We start from the raw sequence: 21,676 nt of genomic DNA on the forward strand, positions 1-21,676 counted from the left end.
TCACCGGCCTACAACACACGTCCCCCCACAATGCAACAGGTGATGGATGTGGTGAGTTAGTGTACACTATAGGCCTACAAATGTTACCCATTAATACAGTCTGGCAGCCTTCGCAGTCTATAGAGTGATAATATCAACCCTATTCATGTGTCTACAGATCCACTACTTACACTACGCACAAAGAATTTTCAGCTGAAATTGGAATGTCTGCTGGCTGAGCCAATGTTAGCTGACACAACACTGACATTGCATTAACAGTAAGCGGGTGGACTGTGTAACACTGTCGGCAGCCCTCTAATTTGTGTGGCTCCAGCAGCCTACCCACATGAAAAACAACTATAGTGTATACCATGGTAGGAATACTGTTGTATTCACTGTAGTGTTTCTGTGGATTGAAGTATACTGCAGTATTTACTATAGTGTTTTAGCTGCATTATTTTTGACATAGAAATGGGGATTTTCGCTTTGAGGAAACCAACTGGAGAAATACTAAAAGAGCATGTAGGTAGAAAGGTAGGACTGGGGTCTGAACAGTTAGTTCACAGCTTCTGGTCTTTTCAATAGCCATACGAAACACAATACAATTATGGTCTATACTTGGCATGTAGGTTTCTCACTTATGGCTGGCACAAATTGGGATATGGGGGTGGGGAATGGGCAGGGTATATGCAAAGTAAATACTGTGGTATCTACTATAGTTTTTTAAGTGTTTTTGCTGACATTTATATATTATTTACTATAGTATTTTTTCGCGGCTAACACTAGTATTTACTACAGTATACTACAAAATTCTATACTAAGTACTACACATGATCGAAGAATACTACACTGTGTAGTATAGTACTCTATAGCATACTACAGTTTTATACAGAATTCTATAATAAGTAGTGTAGTATTCTATAGTAAACTGTAGTTTTTTTTACATGGGTAACGCCCTTCAGTCTAATGACATGGTAATGTGCTCATTTCCCAGACATCATGGTAAAAACGCGAAGGTCTGAATGTATATTATGGTGCTTTCATAGTTGGCAGTGTTAAGGAACAGTGTGGAGTGATTTGGTGTTTGTGTTTTTCTTATTTCGCACTGGCTCATGGGATACATCAATTCCATCAACAAGTTGTTCCTGGTAAGCTCCTACAGTGGTTGTGAATTAGAAATTATGCTTAATTCTACCAGTAAACATTCTAAAGATGTTTAATCAACAGGACCGGTGACATTATTGAAATTTGGAAAACCCTGAAAGTTAAAGTGTTCCGTAGCTTTGACTAGGTCCAATGTGCCGACCTCCTGTTTCTAAGCAGTCGGTCACAACCAAGACTTGATAAAGTCAGCATTGAACCTTTTTTAGGGCAATTCATTTTGGCTGAGCATTAAACCAAATGTTATCCTGTTCCCTTGCTTCCTGCTTGTTTTCTGAGACATAATACATCTGGCATGTGGGCTATAAATTGATTCACTGCTGTTCTCTGCTGTTCACAGCCTGGCCAGACTGATTCTTATGAAAGCATGGAGAATCACAACCTTGACTTGGACAGAGTGAGGTCATTTTATCCAGTGTTGAGCGCGTACAAATGGTTACTGCGTAGACAAACTGTGCATTAAATGGTTAGTGAAAGCAGAGATGTTTTTGCCAAGTCAAACCATAAATGACTTGATTCAGGTGGTATGGTAGTCTGTGGTCCATGCTGATGTCTACAAGAACCACACATGCCAATTGTCCATTTAGTCATTGCTTTTCCTTTGGTCTGAGGAGGTCCCTTAAATGCCATGTCAGTGTTGTACTGCATGTACTTACAACTTACAACTTACTTATACTGAGAACCCACTGTGCACAGACGTCAGTTCAACAGTCCAGTTTTGATTTCCATTTGGTTGAGTTGTCAATTAACGGGAGTTCAACGTGAAATCCACAAACAGTGTCACCATGCCATTGGATTTAGGTACGCATTTGGGTGAAAAAAAATACAAAGTTCCCTTGCACTGATGAGCAAATCCAACGTCATCACATGATTTATTTTGTTGAAATGATGTGAAACAGCGTTGATTCAACCAGTTCTTGCCCAGTGGGAAATAGATGTGCTGTGAAGACTTCGTCATGTTTAGACTCTGCCATGTTGCATCTAACTCCTCACCTTTCACATTGTTTTGTCTAGGTGTCTGGAATAAGACTAATCATAATGTATGAACAGCACAGGAGGTTGGTGGAGAACGGGCTCGTGGTAATGCCTGGAGCCGAATCAGTGGAATGGTACTGTATCAAATACAAACACATGGTTTCCATCTGTTTGATGCCGTTCCATTGGCTCCGTTCCAGACATTATTAGGAGTCGTCCTCCCCTCAGCAGCCTCCACTGATCAACAGTAATCTTACAGCTAGCTCAGTGTCCCTCCAAATGTACTCTAACACCTTGTTTGAACCAAATGTTCTCTTTAAAATCCAAACAAGCATACTGTAGTGTTAATACTCTTCTTTTGGTATTTCTTTCATTAGTCTGTTGTTGATATTATCTGAAAAATGTTTTGCATGTCAACAATGAAGTTAAAGATATATAACTTTAAAAATAGAGAAACACAGTCGTATGATGAATCACCTCTTCCCTCGTTACACTGGGGTAGACCCACTGGATCAGTAACAACTGTACTGTGTGAAGCTTCGAAGTAACGCGTTGGATTATTTTCAGTTTGAAATTCTGCACATTCGCTTCTCAATGATGCAAAACACATCTCTTCATTAGAGCAGGAACTGACATCCACAACAACGAGCTCACTCTCTTTTCCTACCCGCCCAGCAACTCAAAACCCCACCTCTGAATAAGAGTGTTGTGGTTTCAGAGCCAAAAATGTCTGCCCTTGAGGAGTGGCCTGGCTGTCCACGCTGGCAGTATCAAACTCAAATCCATGTGATTTAACTTGTCAGAACTATTTATTATCTGTTCCACAACAAGATGGCTTTTAAAATGTTTCAGAGTACAGTGTGATCAGAAAATTTGGGAGTCCCTCGCTGTGTAGAGTCATATGGTTATAGTGTGCATCCTGAGGCCTCGCTACAAAATGTTAAATAGCACACTTATCTTAGCTCTCAGGATTCGGAGAAACTTCGGCGAGGGGTTATTGTACTGCCATACATTTTCTCTAATATGTCTGTCAGAATACCTCTGTTTAACCCATTCTATGGTCTTGAAATCTCATCTATTTAACTCATTCTATGGTCTTGAAAATCTCATCTGTTTAACTCATTATATGGTCTTGAAAATCTCATCTGTTTAACCCATTCTATGGTCTTGAAACTCTCATTCTGCTGACCTGCCCTCTCTCTCTCTCTTAGGACATGGCCAAGCCCCTCCCCTCTACTCATCTATTGGTGGTGGCACTCCAGCTGTGTCTAGTACTACGCCACCATGCCCGTGGGGCGGCATATTACGGGCACAAGCAGCCGCAGCACCCACAGCAGCACCTTCCCCAGCAGCACCAGCCCATGCAACAGATACCTCACATGCCCCTAGGGAACGGGTATGGGAACGGGAACGGGAACGGAACGGGAACGGGAACGGGGACGGGCTGCCCAAGCAACAGTACGGGAAGGAAATGCCACAACATATGCCATACGGCAAAGAGATGCCATATGTGCTGCCACAGTATGGGCAAGAGCTTCCACAGATGCTTCCACAGATGCACGAACAACCCCAGATGCCACCCAATAAGGGCAAGGGAAAAGGTGAGATTTTAATAGATTGTCTACATCACAGAAATGTACACGCTTAGAAAAAAATGGTTATTTGGTTGTCCCCATAGGAGAACCCTTTTTGGTTCTACATGGAACCAAAGGGGTTCTACATGGAACCAAAAGGGTTCTACTTGGAACCAAAAGGGTTCTTCAAAGGTTTCTCCTGTGGGGACAGCTAGAGAACTGTTTTAGGTTCCAGATAGCACCTTTTTTTCACCTTTTTTTCTAAGAGTGTAGGCTAATAATTGAACCATATTTAGATTTGAAATTGGATAATGGCCATGGCCACCAATGTGGGTTTGAAGGGAAAGCCAACATGGACAATATGGTACAACCCGAGGTTCATGGTGCAGTGCTGACATGAAACCATTACCCAGTCTCTGACATAGTTCCATTCAAAATACCTCTCAACTGCTTTTCCAAGATTCTTCTCATCTGTCCTAACATCCACAGGAAATCAAATCCAGCTCATGGGTTATAAAAGCATCCTTGACAAATCACATGTGAAGCAGGCAAAATACACTGTTGTTTACTCACTGTGTATGTCTGTACTGTGTTCTCCACATAGCTCATCCTAATATAGCTACTACTATACAAACCATTTTCCTTCAAAATTATATACTGTTTATACACACCACGTATTTATTTTCTGGATTCTGACACATGCTCATTCTAATATATCTACCACTGGATTGTTAATTGGACTCATTCTGCTATTTCTTGATTTCTTGTTTAGATTTTTTACTATTTGTATTGTATTTGCGAGTCATTCTATTGCACTGTTGGAGATAGCATCCTAAACATTTCGCAGCACCTGCTATAACACCTGCACAATCTTTGTAGGTGACCAATACGCTTTGATTTGAAATACGGCATATTGCAGATACTGTACACACTGAGAAAAAAGGTGTGATCTAGAACCTAAAAGGGTTCTTTGGCTGTCCCTATAGGATAACCCTTTGAAGAACCTTTTTGGTTCCAGGTATGAACCTTTTTGGGTTCCATGTAGGACCTTTTCCACAGAGGGCTCTACATGGAACAAAAAAGGGTTCTCCTATGGGAACAGCCAAAGAACCCCTTTGGAAACCTTTTTTCTAAGAGTGTAAAACATTTCACATAAATGAGATTTTGACTGTTTCAACAATCAAGCAAGGAATCAGAGAAGGCGGAAAGAAAGTATGTTTGATAGATAACTAGGAAATGTAACATGCTTTTAACATCCACTATCAGCACCCTGTGTCCAAGGGGGACATTAAAGTCAGCTTTTAGCATTCATTTTCAAAGATAATAATTTGGCCCATCATCTACGGTTGAAGGTACATTGGGCTTACCCAAATGTCCATGCATATTAATTGGTCACGTTCCTATGTGCTCAATGAGATACTCAAGTCACTAACTCAAGTCAGTAATTCATGATAAATGCTAATTGATGTCATCCACAGGTCAGTCATATCCCAGTAATGGGAAAGGCCTTGGAGGGCAACCACCTGATGATAGGGGACTACAGGGTCCTGGTCCCGAGGGGCCACCAGGAGCCCAAGGGCCTCCAGGACCACAGGGCCCTCCAGGGATGCTAGGTCAAGGGATGCCCGGCCCCCATGGAAAACCAGGCCCTCCTGGTCCCCAAGGGTATCCTGGTATAGGAAAACCCGGAATGCCGGGAATGCCCGGTAAACCTGGTGGAGGCGGCCAACCTGGTCCGAAGGGCGACCTTGGTCCTGGTGGTGATGTAGGACCAATGGGGATGCCTGGGGGGCCAGGTCTTCCAGGGCCACCAGGCCTGCCAGGCATCGGGAAGCCAGGGGGTCAGGGACTGCCTGGGCAGCCTGGGCCTCGAGGGGAGCCTGGACACAAGGGCATACCTGGACTGCCTGGTCTTCCTGGGCCCAAGGGAGACAAAGGGATTGGCTTGCCAGGATTGCCAGGTTTGAAAGGACCTGGTGGACCTCCTGGGCCTCCTGGTCAAGGGGGTTTGCCAGGGGTTGGAAAACCAGGTTTGAATGGACTACCAGGATTGCCCGGGGGGGCAGGAAAACCAGGCCCACCTGGAGAAGGAGGACTTGCGGGTCCACCAGGTGAAGGGGGAGAACCAGGACCACCTGGGCTACCAGGTATTGGCAAGCCCGGGCATGATGGTTTGCCAGGACAACCAGGGTTCCCAGGCGGTAAAGGGGAATCAGGCCCACCAGGTTTGCCAGGGGGCTCAGGCCTACCTGGTTACGGAAAGCCAGGATATCCTGGACCAAAAGGAGACAAAGGACATGGAGGTTTTTCTGGAGCTCCAGGCCCAAAAGGTGACAAAGGTCATGGAGGTCTCCCAGGGCAGGAAGGCCTTCCTGGACCCAACGGGCCACCGGGCCTGCCCGGTACCATTGGGCCACCTGGGGGTCTTGGTTTCCCAGGTCCGAAGGGAGAAGGTGGCAATGGAGGGCCAAAGGGGCTGCCAGGTCCTAAAGGTGAGCCAGGGCCTCCAGGGCTTCCTGGACAGGGTGGATATCCTGGAGAGGGTGGTCAACCAGGACCGAGAGGTATACCAGGGCCACTGGGTCCGAAAGGGGATAACGGCCACAAAGGGTTACCTGGCCTCCCTGGAGCTCCTGGAATGCCCGGTTCAAGGGGAGAAGGTGGAATGCCCGGAGAAAAAGGTCACCAGGGACCCAAGGGAATACCTGGAAATTTTGGTCCAGGTGGGCCACTTGGTCCTCCCGGTCTTCCCGGGCCAAAAGGCGAGCTTGGTCCACCAGGGAAACCTGGCTACCCCGGCGAAGGTAAACCTGGTGTTCCAGGCGCTTTAGGGCCCCAAGGGAAACCTGGCAACGGTGGACCCCCTGGTCAGCCTGGACAACCAGGACAACCTGGTCCCCCTGGCCCACCCGGACCCCCCACCCAACCACCTGGTCTTGGTGAAATCCTCCCTGAGCTGGGTCCTGGTCTGGACGGTCTTAAACAAGGTGGTTACAAGAAACCAAAGAATGGAGGGGACAGGAACGGCCTGGAGATGCCAGCATTCACGGCTCAGCTCACCAATCCTTTCCCCCCCGTAGGCTCCCCTGTGGTCTTTGACAAGCTCCTGTACAATGGTCATCAGGACTACAATCCCCAAACCGGCGTCTTCAGCTGTACCATACCGGGAATCTATTACTTTGCTTACCACGTCCACTGCAAAGGAGCGAATGTGTGGGTGGCGCTGGTCAAGAACAATGAGCCTGTGATGTACACATATGATGAGTACAAAAAGGGCAGCCTGGACCAGGCGTCAGGGAGCGCTGTGCTCCCTTTACAGCAAGGAGACACTGTGCATGTACAGCTTCCATCTGACCAGGCAGCAGGACTTTATGCCGGTCAATATGTCCACTCTTCATTCTCCGGATATTTATTGTACCCAATGTAAAGATCAACAACAACAACAAAAAGGGCATCCACACCACAACTCACTACATAGCTGTTTTATTCGTGTTTTATTCATTTTAAACTGTTGAAAACCTCAATAATGACACATGATGACAACAGTGAAAACTACTACTCGGCTCAGAAGTATCCAATGAATGTGTGAGTGCTACAGCTATAGTATGTTTCTGCCGTTGTATTGCAGTATTAGATGGGTGAAAAAAAACATAAATCAATATCTGCAATACATTTAATTTACCCCAGAAATGAATTTGGCAAAAAATTATTTGAGATGTCTGTATGTAGATATTCAGATAATTATGCAAATTAAAATTTCTGTTGGTTAATAGGGGGTAAAAATGTTGCAAATGATTGAGAATACTGACTATCCCAGTTGTAGCAGTGTCATCCACCTCACGTGATTGACAGTGTTTATAGAAAAAACATGGTTGCTGACATGCTATGGCGCTACTGTGGATAGCAGCATATTACATTGGAAACAATGTGTTATTTTTTTATTAAAGAGAACTATTTTAGGATGTAGTTATTACATTTGCCCAACATGTTCTTCTCCTTATGTGAATACATAGCATTTGTTTGTATTTTATATTTCCATATCAGATTTTTGTTATGTGCACTCAGTATATCCGTTCTTTGCATTCCAACAGTCACAGCCATTATGACGCCACTGAAGGGCAAGCCGTCTACCGCAGCTTTCATAAGCAAGCATCAACGCATCCGCTTTATCTGTCATGCATACCTAATGTTAGTACACAATTATTCTTCAGAGGTCATTCTTCCATGTGTGGACTTTTCAGAAGACATTTTAATGTCTTTATTTCATGCCAGATTATACCTTTGGCATATAAGTAACACTGTTACATTCACAGTATGTATTACCATACATTGTTCCCCTTTAACAACATGATTTTCCCGATCCCATAGTTCCTCCACGACAGATTGATTTCTTTTTTATCATCCACTTATTCACGTTGTTCCAGATTATACAGAGGTGTCTACCATTTTTATTTATTGATATCATTTTTGGAAATGAGATGGTTTGAGATGGTGAAATGAGATTGTTTCATGGTTTGGAACCTAAAATAAAATAAAATTGATATGCAACATAGTGAAGACATTTGGTTGTAAGCTGCCCATTTCATCTGTTGTGCATTAATAAATAAATGAGTTATGGGAGTTTGAAGGGGTGTATAGTCAACATTTCCAATATCCACATTAAGTTCAAAAGTCAACCACGCTTCTCTAAGGGATGTGGCAGTATTCCTCTCTGTCATTTATTTGTTTAACTACTGATTTTGTCTGAAATTGTAAATGTGTATGTATACCTGTTGAGACTATCTTGAAGGAAAAAATAAATGTTACCTGACAATGGTGCTAAACATATAACCAAATGAAGAACTTAGTATAATGTTTTTGGACTATTGTTGTTTTTCTAAATAAAGATGAAGTGATTAAAACAATGTGTTCTCTTCTTCGATTGCTACTTGTTGCATTGGGCCTGCACACAAGCTGTGTTCACATTGGGCCTGCACACAAGCTGTGTTCACATTGGGCCTGCACACAAGCTGTGTTCACATTGGGCCTGCACACAAGCTGTGTTCACATTGGGCCTGCACACAAGCTGTGTTCACATTGGGCCTGCACACAAGCTGTGTTCACATTGGGCCTGCACACAAGCTGTGTTCACATTGGGCCTGCACACAAGCTGTGTTCACATTGGGCCTGCACACAAGCTGTGTTCACATTGGGCCTGCACACAAGCTGTGTTCACATTGGGCCTGCACACAAGCTGTGTTCACATTGGGCCTGCACACAAGCTGTGTTCACATTGGGCCTGCACACAAGCTGTGTTCACATTGGGCCTGCACACAAGCTGTGTTCACATTGGCCTGCACACAAGCTGTGTTCACATTGGGCCTGCACACAAGCTGTGTTCACATTGGGCCTGCACACAAGCTGTGTTCACATTGGGCCTGCACACAAGCTGTGTTCACATTGGGCCTGCACACAAGCTGTGTTCACATTGGGCCTGCACACAAGCTGTGTTCACATTGGGCCTGCACACAAGCTGTGTTCACATTGGGCCTGCACACAAGCTGTGTTCACATTGGGCCTGCACATAAGCTGTGTTCACATTGGGCCTGCACACAACCTGTGTTCACATTGGGCCTGCACACAAGCTGTGTTCACATTGGGCCTGTACACAAGCTGTGTTCACATTGGGCCTGTACACAAGCTGTGTTCACATTGGGCCTGCACACAAGCTGTGTTCACATTGGGCCTGCACACAAGCTGTGTTCACATTGGGCCTGCACACAAGCTGTGTTCACATTGGGCCTGCACACAAGCTGTGTTCACATTGGGCCTGCACACAAGCTGTGTTCACATTGGGCCTGCACACAAGCTGTGTTCACATTGGGCCTGCACACAAGCTGTGTTCACATTGGGCCTGCACACAAGCTGTGTTCACATTGGGCCTGCACACAAGCTGTGTTCACATTGGGCCTGCACACAAGCTGTGTTCACATTGGGCCTGCACACAAGCTGTGTTCACATTGGGCCTGCACACAAGCTGTGTTCACATTGGGCCTGCACACAAGCTGTGTTCACATTGGGCCTGCACACAAGCTGTGTTCACATTAGCATTTTTTTGTATATCCGATTTTAATCTGTTATTTTTCCTGCCATCTGAACTGCACATGGAATCAGATATTTCAAGCCACATTTCAAATCATCTTCGTAGGTGGTATGAAATCAGATACAAATCTGAGTCCTGGCCATGCGACTTGAGTCTGAACTGTCTAATCTAACTTATTTTTAAACTTATTTGGCATATCTTGTTGCTTGCTGGCCACTCTGACAGTTTGACAAGAACATGCGGTAGCCAACTTGCTTGTTAATTGTTTACAAGCAAATTAGTGAATGTGCTACCTAGCGAGCTAGTTGACTGCTATGGCTATCCAAAAAGGACTTGTTTTTTAAAGTTGAATCATCTTATCCTTTGAGTTCTTACACTATGATTTGTAAGTCGCTCTGGATAAGAGCGTCTGCTAAATGACTTAAATGTAATGTAATGTAAATGTAATTTTGAACATTTAAATCAACTAGTAAACGTCCATGGCAGGCATTGTTGTCACCTTAGCCTGTTACATAACTTTTGAGCATAGGAACCAGGAGCACCAGCACCAATCAGCCTACACCACAGCGCACACACCTGTCATTACTATGACAACTGCCATAGCCATGTCAGCAAATGACTGCTGTCTGAACACACACATATCCCATTTGGTCACTTGTAACTTGCTGTTTGTACAGCCAGTATTCCAAAATGGATTTCAAAAACAAAACTGATTTGAGCATTATTAAGGCATGCAGTGGTAACGAGGGTCCAACACATGCTAGTGTTGGTTCCTCACTGTTTTCAAGAAGATCATCATCATCATCTTTGTCAATACCTGTACAACACTGCATACACTCACAAAATTCAATATAATGCATTTGTTGCTGAATGTTTACATAAAGAATCATTTATATTTGACAGACCACTAGTTAAACATCTCTCATATAGCTACAAACAGATGAATATCATACAATACACGGCAGTGTTATAGGTGTCACATTTATGGGCAGGTTGCAGCAGTGTGTAGGAGGGATAATTCAAGATGTGTGAAGTGTGAAGGAGGACATGGGACAGAGCAATGTGTAGTTTCGATGGGAAAAATGTGTGTGTCAACTGTGCCCATGTTGCGGAGAATTGGAGTTGTCCGGTGCGAGAGAGGCAGGTTGAGGTGGCTAGGGTCAGAGTAGTGCAGAAGATGTCCTATTATGAGGCAGTGAAGAAGGTAGAGGGTGGATAAAGGGTAAGGGATTCTGAGAGGATCCCTGTGAATAGTAGATCTGTGCCAGAACAGAGGGATAGGCCAATGAGAGATATACTGTATGTTTCAGTAAGGTTGGCTCCTCCAATGGTTATCAACTGTACCACAGTGATGGAATGTAAGTGTAACGGATGTGAAACGGCTAGCTTAGTTAGCGGTGCGCGCTAAATAGCGTTTCAATCGGTTACGTCACTTGCTCTGAGACCTTGAAGTAGTAGTTCCCCTTGCGCGGCTTTTGTGGAGCGATGGGAAATGATGCTTCGAGGGTGACTGTTGTCGATGTGGGCAGAGGGTCCCTGGTTCGCGCCCGGGTATGGGCGAGGGTACGGACGAAAAGTTATTCTGTTACATTGATGCTTTTGACCCGGATTACTGGTTGCTGCGGAAAAAGGAGGAAGGTCAAAAGGGGGGTGAGTGTAACGGATGTGAAACGGCTAGCTTAGTTAGCGGTGCGCGCTAAATAGCGTTTCAATCGGTTACGTCACTTGTTCCGAGACCTCGAAGTAGTAGTTCCCCTTGCTCTGCAAGGGGTGCGGCTTTTGTGGAGCGATGGGTAACGATGCTTCGAGGGTGACTGTTGTCGATGTGTGCAGAGGGTCCCTGGTTCGCGCCCGGGTATGGACGTAAAGTTATTCTGTTACATAAGTCACAGAAAATATATGTTGTGGTGGCAGCTGCAGAAAAGTACTTGGGTGTACGAGATTTGATTTCAGAAGAGTTACAGGGTGTGTTGAGTGGTAGTGTCCCGTCCTCTCAAGTCGTTGGCCTGGGTTAGAATCAGATAAGGGTGAAATAAGGTGGTGGGTTTTAATGAGTGTACGGTTAGTTGGTAGGGTAATTAAAAATATATTTTATTTTTCCCGTTTCCCCTTCTCCTATTTTGTATCACAAAGTGTAATGGATTTATAATATTGTTCAATGGGTTTTTAAACGTTCAATTAACAAACTTGTTTCAAACCTCATGAAGAGGAAGATCATAGCCTGTCGCAATGAGCGTTTCCGTTTCCAACTGTAGTATAACTTTTTGGATTGTCCCCCACTGCCATCCGTTCAGTCATCTGTCCAATCACAGATTGAATAGTCAGCACTTCCGTATTGCACATGTCTACGGGGGAAAGGAGGAATGTCCACCGAGTTTAGTCGCAATAAGTTTGTTAATTGAACGTGTAACGACTATTGTTGTACTGAACATACAGTAAGTATTACATTAACATATGTCTAGCAAACTAAACTTTAGCTGCAGTTGTCTAGTTTGTTTTTGCAAGGTGTCTACGGCAATGAGACTTAAGCTAGCAGTACCACTAAGTTGGCAAGCTGGCTAGCAGTACCACTAAGTTGACTTGTACATCGTCCTGGATTGTAAATTAGGAAATGCATGACAAACGGTGATCATGCATGCTTAGTACAAACAGCTGGTCGATTTAGAAACTGCATACTAATAGCTGATGATGCTAGCTAGCTTGGTAACTTTAAAATTGTCTGGGTGACTTTTTACATTTTGACTTGTAACGTTACATTGTCATGCATTTCCCCACTGACAGTCCAGGACGAACTGTGAGTATGCTTGTTTAGTTTACAAGCAGGAGGTCGTTTTATAAACTACATACTAAAAGCTGATGGTGCTTGCTAGCTAACTAACTCGGTCTTAAAACTGTATTGGAATCAGACCTGTTGATGAATGTTTTAACACAGGGCCTCTGGGCTCTTTCTAAATAGTCCACAGGGGGATTTAAATATTTTACTGGCTAACTAGAAATCATCCTGGCCTGGCGTTATCTGAAAAGCCAGCAGAAGGGGACAGGAAAGCAGAGGGTAGCCAAGCTAGTGTTAATCCACATGCCCATCATCCTCATGTGTCCACTGTCAAGTTAACTGGGTAACCTTCAGGAAAACTAGGGAGGATCAGCTATGCTTTGTACAAATCATTTCTGTATTTATGCCTCAACTAATCTATTAGCCTAAGGCATAGACACGGCAGGCGGTACCTACTGCCAACGGGACCCTGAACAGCATCTACCCCTTAGCCATAAGACTGTTAAATAGTTAACCAAATAGCTACCTTTTGAGTCATCACATACACTTACTCTGCAGATACTGCTTATCACCTATCCTGTTGCCTAAAGACTTTAACCCTACCTATATGTAAATATCTACCTCAATTACATTGACTCGGTATTGGTACTCAGTTTATATAGCCAAGTTGTAATTGACTCAGTACTGGTACCCCGTGTATATAGTCATGATATAATTGACTCAGTACTGATACGCCGTGTATATAGCCATGTTATCATTGACTCAGTACTGGTACTCTGTGTATACAGCTAAGTAATCGTTACTCATTGTGTATTTTTATTATCTTTCTATTATTCTCTCTGCATTGTGGGAAGGGCTCGTAAGTAAGCATTTCACTGTTAGTCTACACCTGTTTACAGAGCATGTGACTAATGCAATTCTTAATTCATTGGTATTGCTCATTTCATACAAATTGTATTAGTTATATTATTTTAAAGGCTAGTTGTCTAAGGTAATTAGACTCCCATTAGGTTTCAATGTCTTCGATAGTGATAGCTTATGCTGTATACTTATCTGCAGTTGTGAAATAACTAATGAGCACTAATGAGCACCTTAGAAAGCTCCAATGCAATGAATGACAGGTTTTACTTTGAGTTTTTTGGACAGGCGGTAACCATGGCTTCCCGAGCTGGACCTCGAGCTACTGGCACAGATGGAAGTGACTTTCAGCACCGCGAGAGAGTGGCCTCACACTACCAGATGAGGTTCGCTCTCATTTGAATGTTAATGCATTTTAGTCATTTAGCAGACACTCTTATCCAGACCGGCTTACAGGAGCGATTAAGGTGTAGTGCCTACATAAAACAAGATGACAGGTTTTGTTCACAGTGACCCATTTGAAACATCACATATTCTTGTGCTTCTCTTGTCTTTCTCAATAGTGTCGCCCTCAAGTCCGAGATCCGTAAGCTGAACATCGTCCATGTTCTGATCTGGCTCCTCTTAGCTGCCCAGGTGACAGTGAGCCAGCTGAACCTAGTGTCCCACAGTGTGGTGGCTGCTCCCTACCAGTGGGAGTACCCCTACCTGCTCAGTATCATCCCCTCCCTCTTCAGCTTCATGGCCCTGCCCAAAAACAACATCAGCTACCTGGTGATCTCCATGATCAGTGCCGGCCTCTTCTGCATAGCACCGCTCATCTATGGGGGCATGGAGATGTTCCCGGTGGCCCAGCAGCTGTACCGCCACGGCAAGGCCTACCGCTTCATCTTCGGCTTCTCTGCCGTGTCCGTCATGTACCTGGTGATGGTGATCGCGGTGCAGGTGCACGGCTGGCAGATCTACTACAGCAAGAAGCTGCTGGACGCCTGGTTTACCTCCACACAAGACAAGAAGAAGAAATGAGGACAGAGGATTAAATTATTTAAACAACTGATAAGGAATGACTATTGCTGCCTGCCACTGTCTGACACCACTTCTAGGCCCATCTTCCATCTATATTTGAATTCTACATCCCCATCTCACCATCCCTAATTGATAGTTGTAGGCCTAATTGGAATACTCAGCAGACTGTCCTGTCGTCTTCCTTGTAACCCTCTAACCTCCATTATCTCATCTCCTGGATCTGGTGCCTGTGGACAGATTAAGACTGGAGTTGTCTGAGACTCCAGGGTTTAATGTTGACCTGTTCTGCTGCCTTTAGAAAGCGTCCTATTTATGTCTCAGTCCTGATCTATGGAGCTGTGAGGGATACAGTTGTGTCTTTGGCTATGGCGGATTAGGTGATATGGCATGCTGTTCTATAAAATAATTTCTCTGTAATTAATATTACCTGATTTAATCAGGTAAATAATTACCTAAAAAGTCAGGGAACCACGAAAGAATGTTTATAGAGCTGTTATCTTCCGAATAAACTCTTAAAGACTTGGTCATCTTTTACATCAATAGCAGTCCATATTTAATCGTCGCCTTATTCAGTCTCATCTGAAAGTTGTAAATTCTTGGTTATCTTCACGAACCTTGGCTAACAAGTTGAATCAGCAATACAAAATGTGGTTTATTTATTTACTAAATACCTAAATAATCACACAGAATTATATCTAGACAGAATGGATCATAAAGGATAACGTCCCTAGCGGACGGAACAGATATGACGGCTGGTTACATACAGAAAGGGGGTTGGGGAGCAAAACGATTGTGTCTATCGGGCTGTAGGCAGCTACTCTATCGTAAATACGGAATCTTATGCATTCTAAATAACCGCCCATTTGGAAAAGGAAAATGCAATAAATATTTACTCTGAGCTGCGCTTCGATCGGTTGGTCGTAGATGGGCGGCCGGGTTGTCCTTTGAAGAATGTCTGGTGGTAGAACGGCTTCTTGGTAGTACCGTCGTCGTGTGGTAGGACTGATAATCTGTCCGTCCTCTCCTTGCCCACGTCTACAGCTGCTGCGCTAACACAATGGCTAGGAGGTATCACTTCTTTAGTGAATAAGAGTTCAAAGTTCATGCCAAGTTGCCATACTTTAATCTCATGCTATATTCTGTCTGGTATAGTCGAAATTCATCCTTCCGGCATGTAGGTCGTCACCTTCACATTGAAATTCAATGCTAATTTCGTTAGGTTCTTTCTGAGGTTGGTTCTGTAGGTGGTCTTTGTCCTTTCACCGTGGGGACCTCAAGTCCGCACATCCTTGGAACAGAAAGTTACATTTTTGTAAAGGGGCTTATATAGGGTTGGGAGAGAGGGCTGTGTTTCATAGTTTACAACAGATGTCTGTTCACATGGGCGGGGCCACTGAGTTGAGCATAGTTCACTCATGAAAACCAATTCTCTCATTTAGAAGCTAAAATTACATTTAATCTTTTCACAAATAGTTTCATATTTAAACATTTAAATTGCACAACAATTCCATGTGAATCTGATAACTAGAATGTGTAGACTTTCAAAGATACAGTTTATGTTGTCCTATCAACAGTAATAATGTCTCAGACGCCAACTGATCTGACATCATTCATTAAGTACCAATGCATATTTTCAACTGGTTGGATTACTGAAATAGGGTTCAGTTTCCCACCTTTTGATGTTCCCAGACTATGTTAACAAAGGGATTCTCAATAGTTACATCGGTAGAGTAGAGAGAGGAAAAGGGGGAAAGGTATTTATGGGGGTCATAAACCTCCCCCAACATGCCAACGTCATGACACAGTAGCATCAATGAAGAAATTGTTTCAGACTATTTTTATCCAAGCTATTTCGATTTGTCGCTAAACTGTTGTTTACAGACTGTCAATAGACTACTATCAGGTCTCAGCAAAAGCTACTGTTATCAACTATCTATCAACTGTACCATTTATTGGCAGTGATAATGACATCTCTCAAAGTACAGTAGAAAACATTTCTACACGGATGCAGACATTGAAACTGGAACAGCATGGATCATCTTTATAGCATGCTTATAGCAACTGACACTATGTGTCCTTGTTTATGTGGTTTACTGAGTTAATTAACTTTTATAAAGTCTCACAAATTCTCACAAGGCATCCCGATCTCCTCCCCCTGTATTTCCATCTTTGCTTCATGGGAATGACAAGGACTCGGGCCTGGTCTTTGGGAAGCACTATATCCTTCGCGTCAGACTCATTAAAGAAAAAACATATTTGTCCAGGTTGAGGTGAATAATCGCAGCTCTGATATCCAGATGCTCTTTTCGGTCATAAGAGACCGTAGCAGCAACATTTTATGTTCAAAATAAGTTACAAACATAGCACAGTTGATGGCTGCCCTTTACGGGCTCCGAACCCCCTCCAGTGCCATTATCATTATCCAACCTACCAGGCAGTCTGAGGTCCTTAGCGCTCTGGAGCAGGTCTTCATCAAGGATTGCTCTGTACTTTGCTCCGTTCATCTTTCCCACGTTCCTGACTGGTCTCCCAGCCGCTAAAAAACATCCCCACAGCATGATGCTGCCACAACCATGCTTCACCATAGGGATGGTGTCAGGTTTCCTACAGACATGTGATGCTTGGCATTCATGCCAAAGAGTTCGATCTTGGTTTCATTTTGGCAAACACCAAGTATGCTGTCATGCGACCTTTACTGAGGAGTGACTTCCTTCTGGCCACTCTACAATAAAGGCCTGATTGGTGGAGTGCTGCAGAGATGGTTGTCCTTCTGGAAAGTTCTCCCATCTCCAGGGGAACACTGTCAGAGTGACCATCGTGGTTCTTGGTCACCTCCCTGACCAAGGCCCTTCTCCACTGATTGCTCAGTTTGGCCGGGTGGCCAGCTCGAGGAAGAGTCATGGTGGTTACAAACTTCTTCCATTTAAGAATGATGGAGGCCACTGTTCTTGGGCACCTTCAATCCTACAGAAATGTTTTTGTACCCTTCCCCAGATCTGTGCCACGACACAATCCGGTCTTGGAGCTCTACAGACAATTCCTTCGACCTCATGGCTTGTTTTTTTTCTCTGACATACACTGTCAACTGTGGGACCTTATATAGACAAGCTTGTGCCTTTCCAAAGCATGTCCAATCAATTCAATTTACCACAGGTGGACTCCAATCAAGTTGTAGAAACATCTCAAGGATGATCAATGGAAACTAATTTTGATTTCTTACAGCAAAGGGTGAATACTTTTTTGTAAATGAGGTATTTCTGTTTTGGTTTTCAATAAAACCTCTTTTCGCTTTGTCATTATTGGGTATTGTTTGTACATTGATGAGGAAACAATTTTATTTTTTCAATTTTAGAATAAGACTGTACGGTAACAAAATGTGTAAAACTGCCTGCAGTTGTGGTGTCTCTCACCATAGGAATTAGTTACAGAGTGGATGATCCACTGGGATACAGGCAGGAGGAATTGTGAGTTAATACTGTACTATACTACTCTATACTGTACTGTACTGCCCATAGGAAAACAATCTGTTGTTCACTCGGATATCCTCCAGATCTTTTGTGACTACCTAGAGCTTCTCAATTTTGAATCATTCTGTGACCATTTGTGTCTGGGTTATTGCTCCTAAAGTCCCATTGGGAAAAATATTGAGATGTTAGAGACTTCTATGATACATATATAGGACACATGAATTGAATTGAGATTATCGTTTTATCAGTATTTGAGAAGTATGATCAGCAGAGGTCTCATCATTGTAAACCGTTGAGCTCATCCTTGCCTCTGTTATTTTAAAGGAGCAATAATGATAAGGTCCTGAGACAAGTTTGAGACTTTTATTAGGCTAATGATCTTTGTCTGAGGGGATCATTTCAGAAATGTCTAAGTAGTATGAGCCATAAAGGAGATCTTTACATTGAATGTGCAACGTCTCATCCTCGTCTCATTTCTCTTAAAATTACTACAGAAGCTATACATTAGCTTGATTAATGAGATGAGACAATTGAGAATTTAATTTGTTAGCATTCATTTGCAGTATTAATGATTAGCTGTTCAAAACAAGAATGAAAACTGATACAGTTCAACAAATGTATTCAACAGTGCCTATTATATTAACAAAGCATCTCACTTTTCATTCCCAGCACTCCCTTTTGCACACTGCTGCTACTTGCTATGTATTATCTATGCATAGTCACTTCACCCCCTCCTACATGTACAAATGACCTCAACTAACTTGTACCCCTGCACACTGACTCGGTACCGGTGACCCCTGTATATAGCCTCGTTATTCTTATTGCGTTACTTTTTATTTTTAGTCTACTTGGTAAATATTTTCTTAACTCTTCTTGAACTACACTGTTGGTTAAGGGCTTGTCAATAAGCATTTCACGGTAAAGTCTACACTGTTGGTTAAGGGCTTGTCAGTAAGCATTTCACGGTAAAGTCTACACTGTTGGTTAAGGGCTTGTCAGTAAGCATTTCATGGTAAAGTCTACACTGTTGGTTGAGGGCTTGTCAGTAAGCATTTCACGGTAAAGTCTACACTGTTGGTTGAGGGCTTGTAAGTAAGCATTTCACGGTAAAGTCTACACTGTTGGTTGAGGGCTTGTAAGTAAGCATTTCACGGTAAAGTCTACACTGTTGGTTAAGGGCTTGTCAGTAAGCATTTCACGGTAAAGTCTACACTGTTGGTTGAGGGCTTGTAAGTAAGCATTTCAAGGTAAAGTCTACACTTGGTTAAGGGCTTGTCAGTAAGCATTTCACGGTAAAGTCTACACTGTTGGTTGAGGGCTTGTAAGTAAGCATTTCACGGTAAAGTCTACACTGTTGGTTAAGGGCTTGTCAGTAAGCATTTCACGGTAAAGTCTACACTGTTGGTTGAGGGCTTGTAAGTAAGCATTTCACGGTAAAGTCTACACTGTTGGTTAAGGGCTTGTCAGTAAGCAGTTCATGGTAAAGTCTACACTGTTGGTTAAGGGCTTGTAAGTAAGCATTTCACGGTAAAGTCTACACTGTTGGTTAAGGGCTTGTCAGTAAGCATTTCATGGTAAAGTCTACACTGTTGGTTAAGGGCTTGTAAGTAAGCATTTCATGGTAAAGTCTACACTGTTGGTTAAGGGCTTGTCAGTAAGCATTTCACGGTAAAGTCTACACTGTTGGTTGAGGGCTTGTAAGTAAGCATTTCACGGTAAAGTCTACACTGTTGGTTAAGGGCTTGTCAGTAAGCATTTCACGGTAAAGTCTACACTGTTGGTTGAGGGCTTGTAAGTAAGCATTTCACGGTAAAGTCTACACTGTTGGTTAAGGGCTTGTAAGTAAGCATTTCACGGTAAAGTCTACACTGTTGGTTGAGGGCTTGTAAGTAAGCATTTCACGGTAAAGTCTACACTGTTGGTTAAGGGCTTGTAAGTAAGCATTTCACAGTAAGGTCTACACTGTTGGTTAAGGGCTTGTAAGTAAGCATTTCACGGTAAAGTCTACACTGTTGGTTAAGGGCTTGTAAGTAAGCATTTCACGGTAAAGTCTACACTGTTGGTTGAGGGCTTGTAAGTAAGCATTTCACGGTAAAGTCTACACTGTTGGTTAAGGGCTTGTCAGTAAGCATTTCACGGTAAAGTCTACACTGTTGGTTGAGGGCTTGTAAGTAAGCATTTCACGGTAAAGTCTACACTGTTGGTTAAGGGCTTGTAAGTAAGCATTTCACGGTAAAGTCTACACTGTTGGTTGAGGGCTTGTAAGTAAGCATTTCACGGTAAAGTCTACACTGTTGGTTAAGGGCTTGTAAGTAAGCATTTCACAGTAAGGTCTACACTGTTGGTTAAGGGCTTGTAAGTAAGCATTTCACGGTAAAGTCTACACTGTTGGTTAAGGGCTTGTAAGTAAGCATTTCACAGTAAGGTCTACACTGTTGGTTAAGGGCTTGTAAGTAAGCATTTCACGGTAAAGTCTACACTGTTGGTTAAGGGCTTGTAAGTAAGCATTTCACAGTAAGGTCTACACTGTTGGTTAAGGGCTTGTAAGTAAGCATTTCACGGTAAAGTCTACACTGTTGGTTAAGGGCTTGTAAGTAAGCATTTCACAGTAAGGTCTACACTGTTGGTTAAGGGCTTGTAAGTAAGCATTTCACGGTAAAGTCTACACTGTTGGTTAAGGGCTTGTAAGTAAGCATTTCACAGTAAGGTCTACACTGTTGGTTAAGGGCTTGTAAGTAAGCATTTCACGGTAAAGTCTACACTGTTGGTTGAGGGCTTGTAAGTAAGCATTTCACGGTAAAGTCTACACTGTTGGTTAAGGGCTTGTAAGTAAGCATTTCATGGTAAAGTCTACACTGTTGGTTAAGGGCTTGTAAGTAAGCATTTCACAGTAAGGTCTACACTGTTGGTTAAGGGCTTGTAAGTAAGCATTTCACGGTAAAGTCTACACTGTTGGTTAAGGGCTTGTAAGTAAGCATTTCACAGTAAGGTCTACACTGTTGGTTAAGGGCTTGTAAGTAAGCATTTCACGGTAAAGTCTACACTGTTGGTTAAGGGCTTGTAAGTAAGCATTTCATGGTAAAGTCTACACTGTTGGTTAAGGGCTTGTAAGTCAGCATTTCACGGTAAAGTCTACACTGTTGGTTAAGGGCTTGTAAGTAAGCATTTCATGGTAAGGTCTACACTGTTGGTTAAGGGCTTGTAAGTCAGCATTTCACGGTAAAGTCTACACTGTTGGTTAAGGGCTTGTAAGTAAGCATTTCATGGTAAGGTCTACACTGTTGGTTAAGGGCTTGTAAGTAAGCATTTCATGGTAAGGTCTACACTGTTGGTTAAGGGCTTGTAAGTAAGCATTTCATGGTAAGGTCTACACTGTTGGTTAAGGGCTTGTAAGTAAGCATTTCATGGTAAGGTCTACACTGTTGGTTAAGGGCTTGTAAGTAAGCATTTCATGGTAAAGTCTACACTGTTGGTTAAGGGCTTGTAAGTCAGCATTTCACGGTAAAGTCTACACTGTTGGTTGAGGGCTTGTAAGTAAGCATTTCATGGTAAGGTCTACACTGTTGGTTAAGGGCTTGTACAGTAAGCAGTTCACGGTAAAGTCTACACTGTTGGTTAAGGGCTTGTAAGTAAGCATTTCATGGTAAAGTCTACACCGTTGGTTAAGGGCTTGTAAGTAAGCATTTCATGGTAAAGTCTACACTGTTGGTTAAGGGCTTGTAAGTAAGCATTTCATGGTAAAGTCTACACTGTTGGTTAAGGGCTTGTAAGTAAGCATTTC

The 21,676-nt window shown here is 43.2% G+C and overlaps 2 protein-coding genes and 1 long non-coding RNA gene across 8 annotated transcripts in view; all 3 read left to right on the forward strand.

The window, feature by feature from the left end:
• The window catches only part of LOC118377266 (collagen alpha-1(VIII) chain-like), a 34,872-nt gene extending 26,285 nt beyond the window's left edge, over positions 1-8,587 (forward strand). For both annotated transcript variants that reach the window (XM_052499789.1, XM_052499790.1), the window contains 2 exons: positions 3,327-3,716; positions 5,168-8,587. In XM_052499789.1, coding sequence (XP_052355749.1) covers positions 3,587-3,716; positions 5,168-7,116 — 2,079 coding nt within the window. In that variant the 5' untranslated portion in view covers positions 3,327-3,586 and the 3' untranslated portion in view covers positions 7,117-8,587. The remainder of the gene's footprint in view (positions 1-3,326; positions 3,717-5,167) is intronic.
• Positions 8,588-12,040: 3,453 nt separating this feature from the next.
• On the forward strand, positions 12,041-14,962 carry LOC118383634 (protein jagunal homolog 1-B). 2 transcript variants are annotated; one of them, XM_052499792.1, is made up of 3 exons: positions 12,041-12,206; positions 13,666-13,788; positions 13,966-14,962. In XM_052499792.1, the coding sequence occupies exons 2-3, from the start codon at positions 13,700-13,702 to the stop codon at positions 14,426-14,428; spliced, it is 552 nt and encodes a 183-aa protein (XP_052355752.1). In that variant the 5' UTR covers positions 12,041-12,206; positions 13,666-13,699; the 3' UTR covers positions 14,429-14,962. The 2 variants fall into 2 exon arrangements, with proteins under 2 accessions (XP_052355752.1, XP_052355753.1); XM_052499793.1 differs by having other exon boundaries at positions 12,050-12,206; positions 13,679-13,788.
• A 4,683-nt stretch (positions 14,963-19,645) lies between these two features.
• Positions 19,646-21,468, forward strand: LOC127916754 (uncharacterized). Of its 4 annotated transcripts, XR_008095842.1 has the most exons (4): positions 19,646-19,803; positions 19,851-19,991; positions 20,885-21,025; positions 21,073-21,468. It is a non-coding gene; the product is annotated as an uncharacterized LOC127916754 (long non-coding RNA). The 4 variants fall into 4 exon arrangements; XR_008095841.1 differs by lacking the exon at positions 20,885-21,025 and having other exon boundaries at positions 19,851-20,132; XR_008095844.1 differs by lacking the exons at positions 20,885-21,025; positions 21,073-21,468 and adding an exon at positions 20,603-20,777 and having other exon boundaries at positions 19,851-20,132.
• Positions 21,469-21,676: the final 208 nt, after the last annotated feature.

The sequence above is a fragment of the Oncorhynchus keta genome, chromosome 37, assembly GCF_023373465.1.
Source record: "Oncorhynchus keta strain PuntledgeMale-10-30-2019 chromosome 37, Oket_V2, whole genome shotgun sequence".
Classification (NCBI taxonomy): domain Eukaryota; kingdom Metazoa; phylum Chordata; class Actinopteri; order Salmoniformes; family Salmonidae; genus Oncorhynchus; species Oncorhynchus keta.

Bases quoted from the DNA above. Each gene is read 5' to 3' on its own strand.
- LOC118383634 (XM_052499792.1), top strand. From the start codon at position 13,700: ATGGCTTCCCGAGCTGGACCTCGAGCTACTGGCACAGATGGAAGTGAC. The intron at 13,789-13,965 runs GTTCGCTCTCAT...CTTTCTCAATAG, and splicing joins GCCTCACACTACCAGATGAG to TGTCGCCCTCAAGTCCGAGA.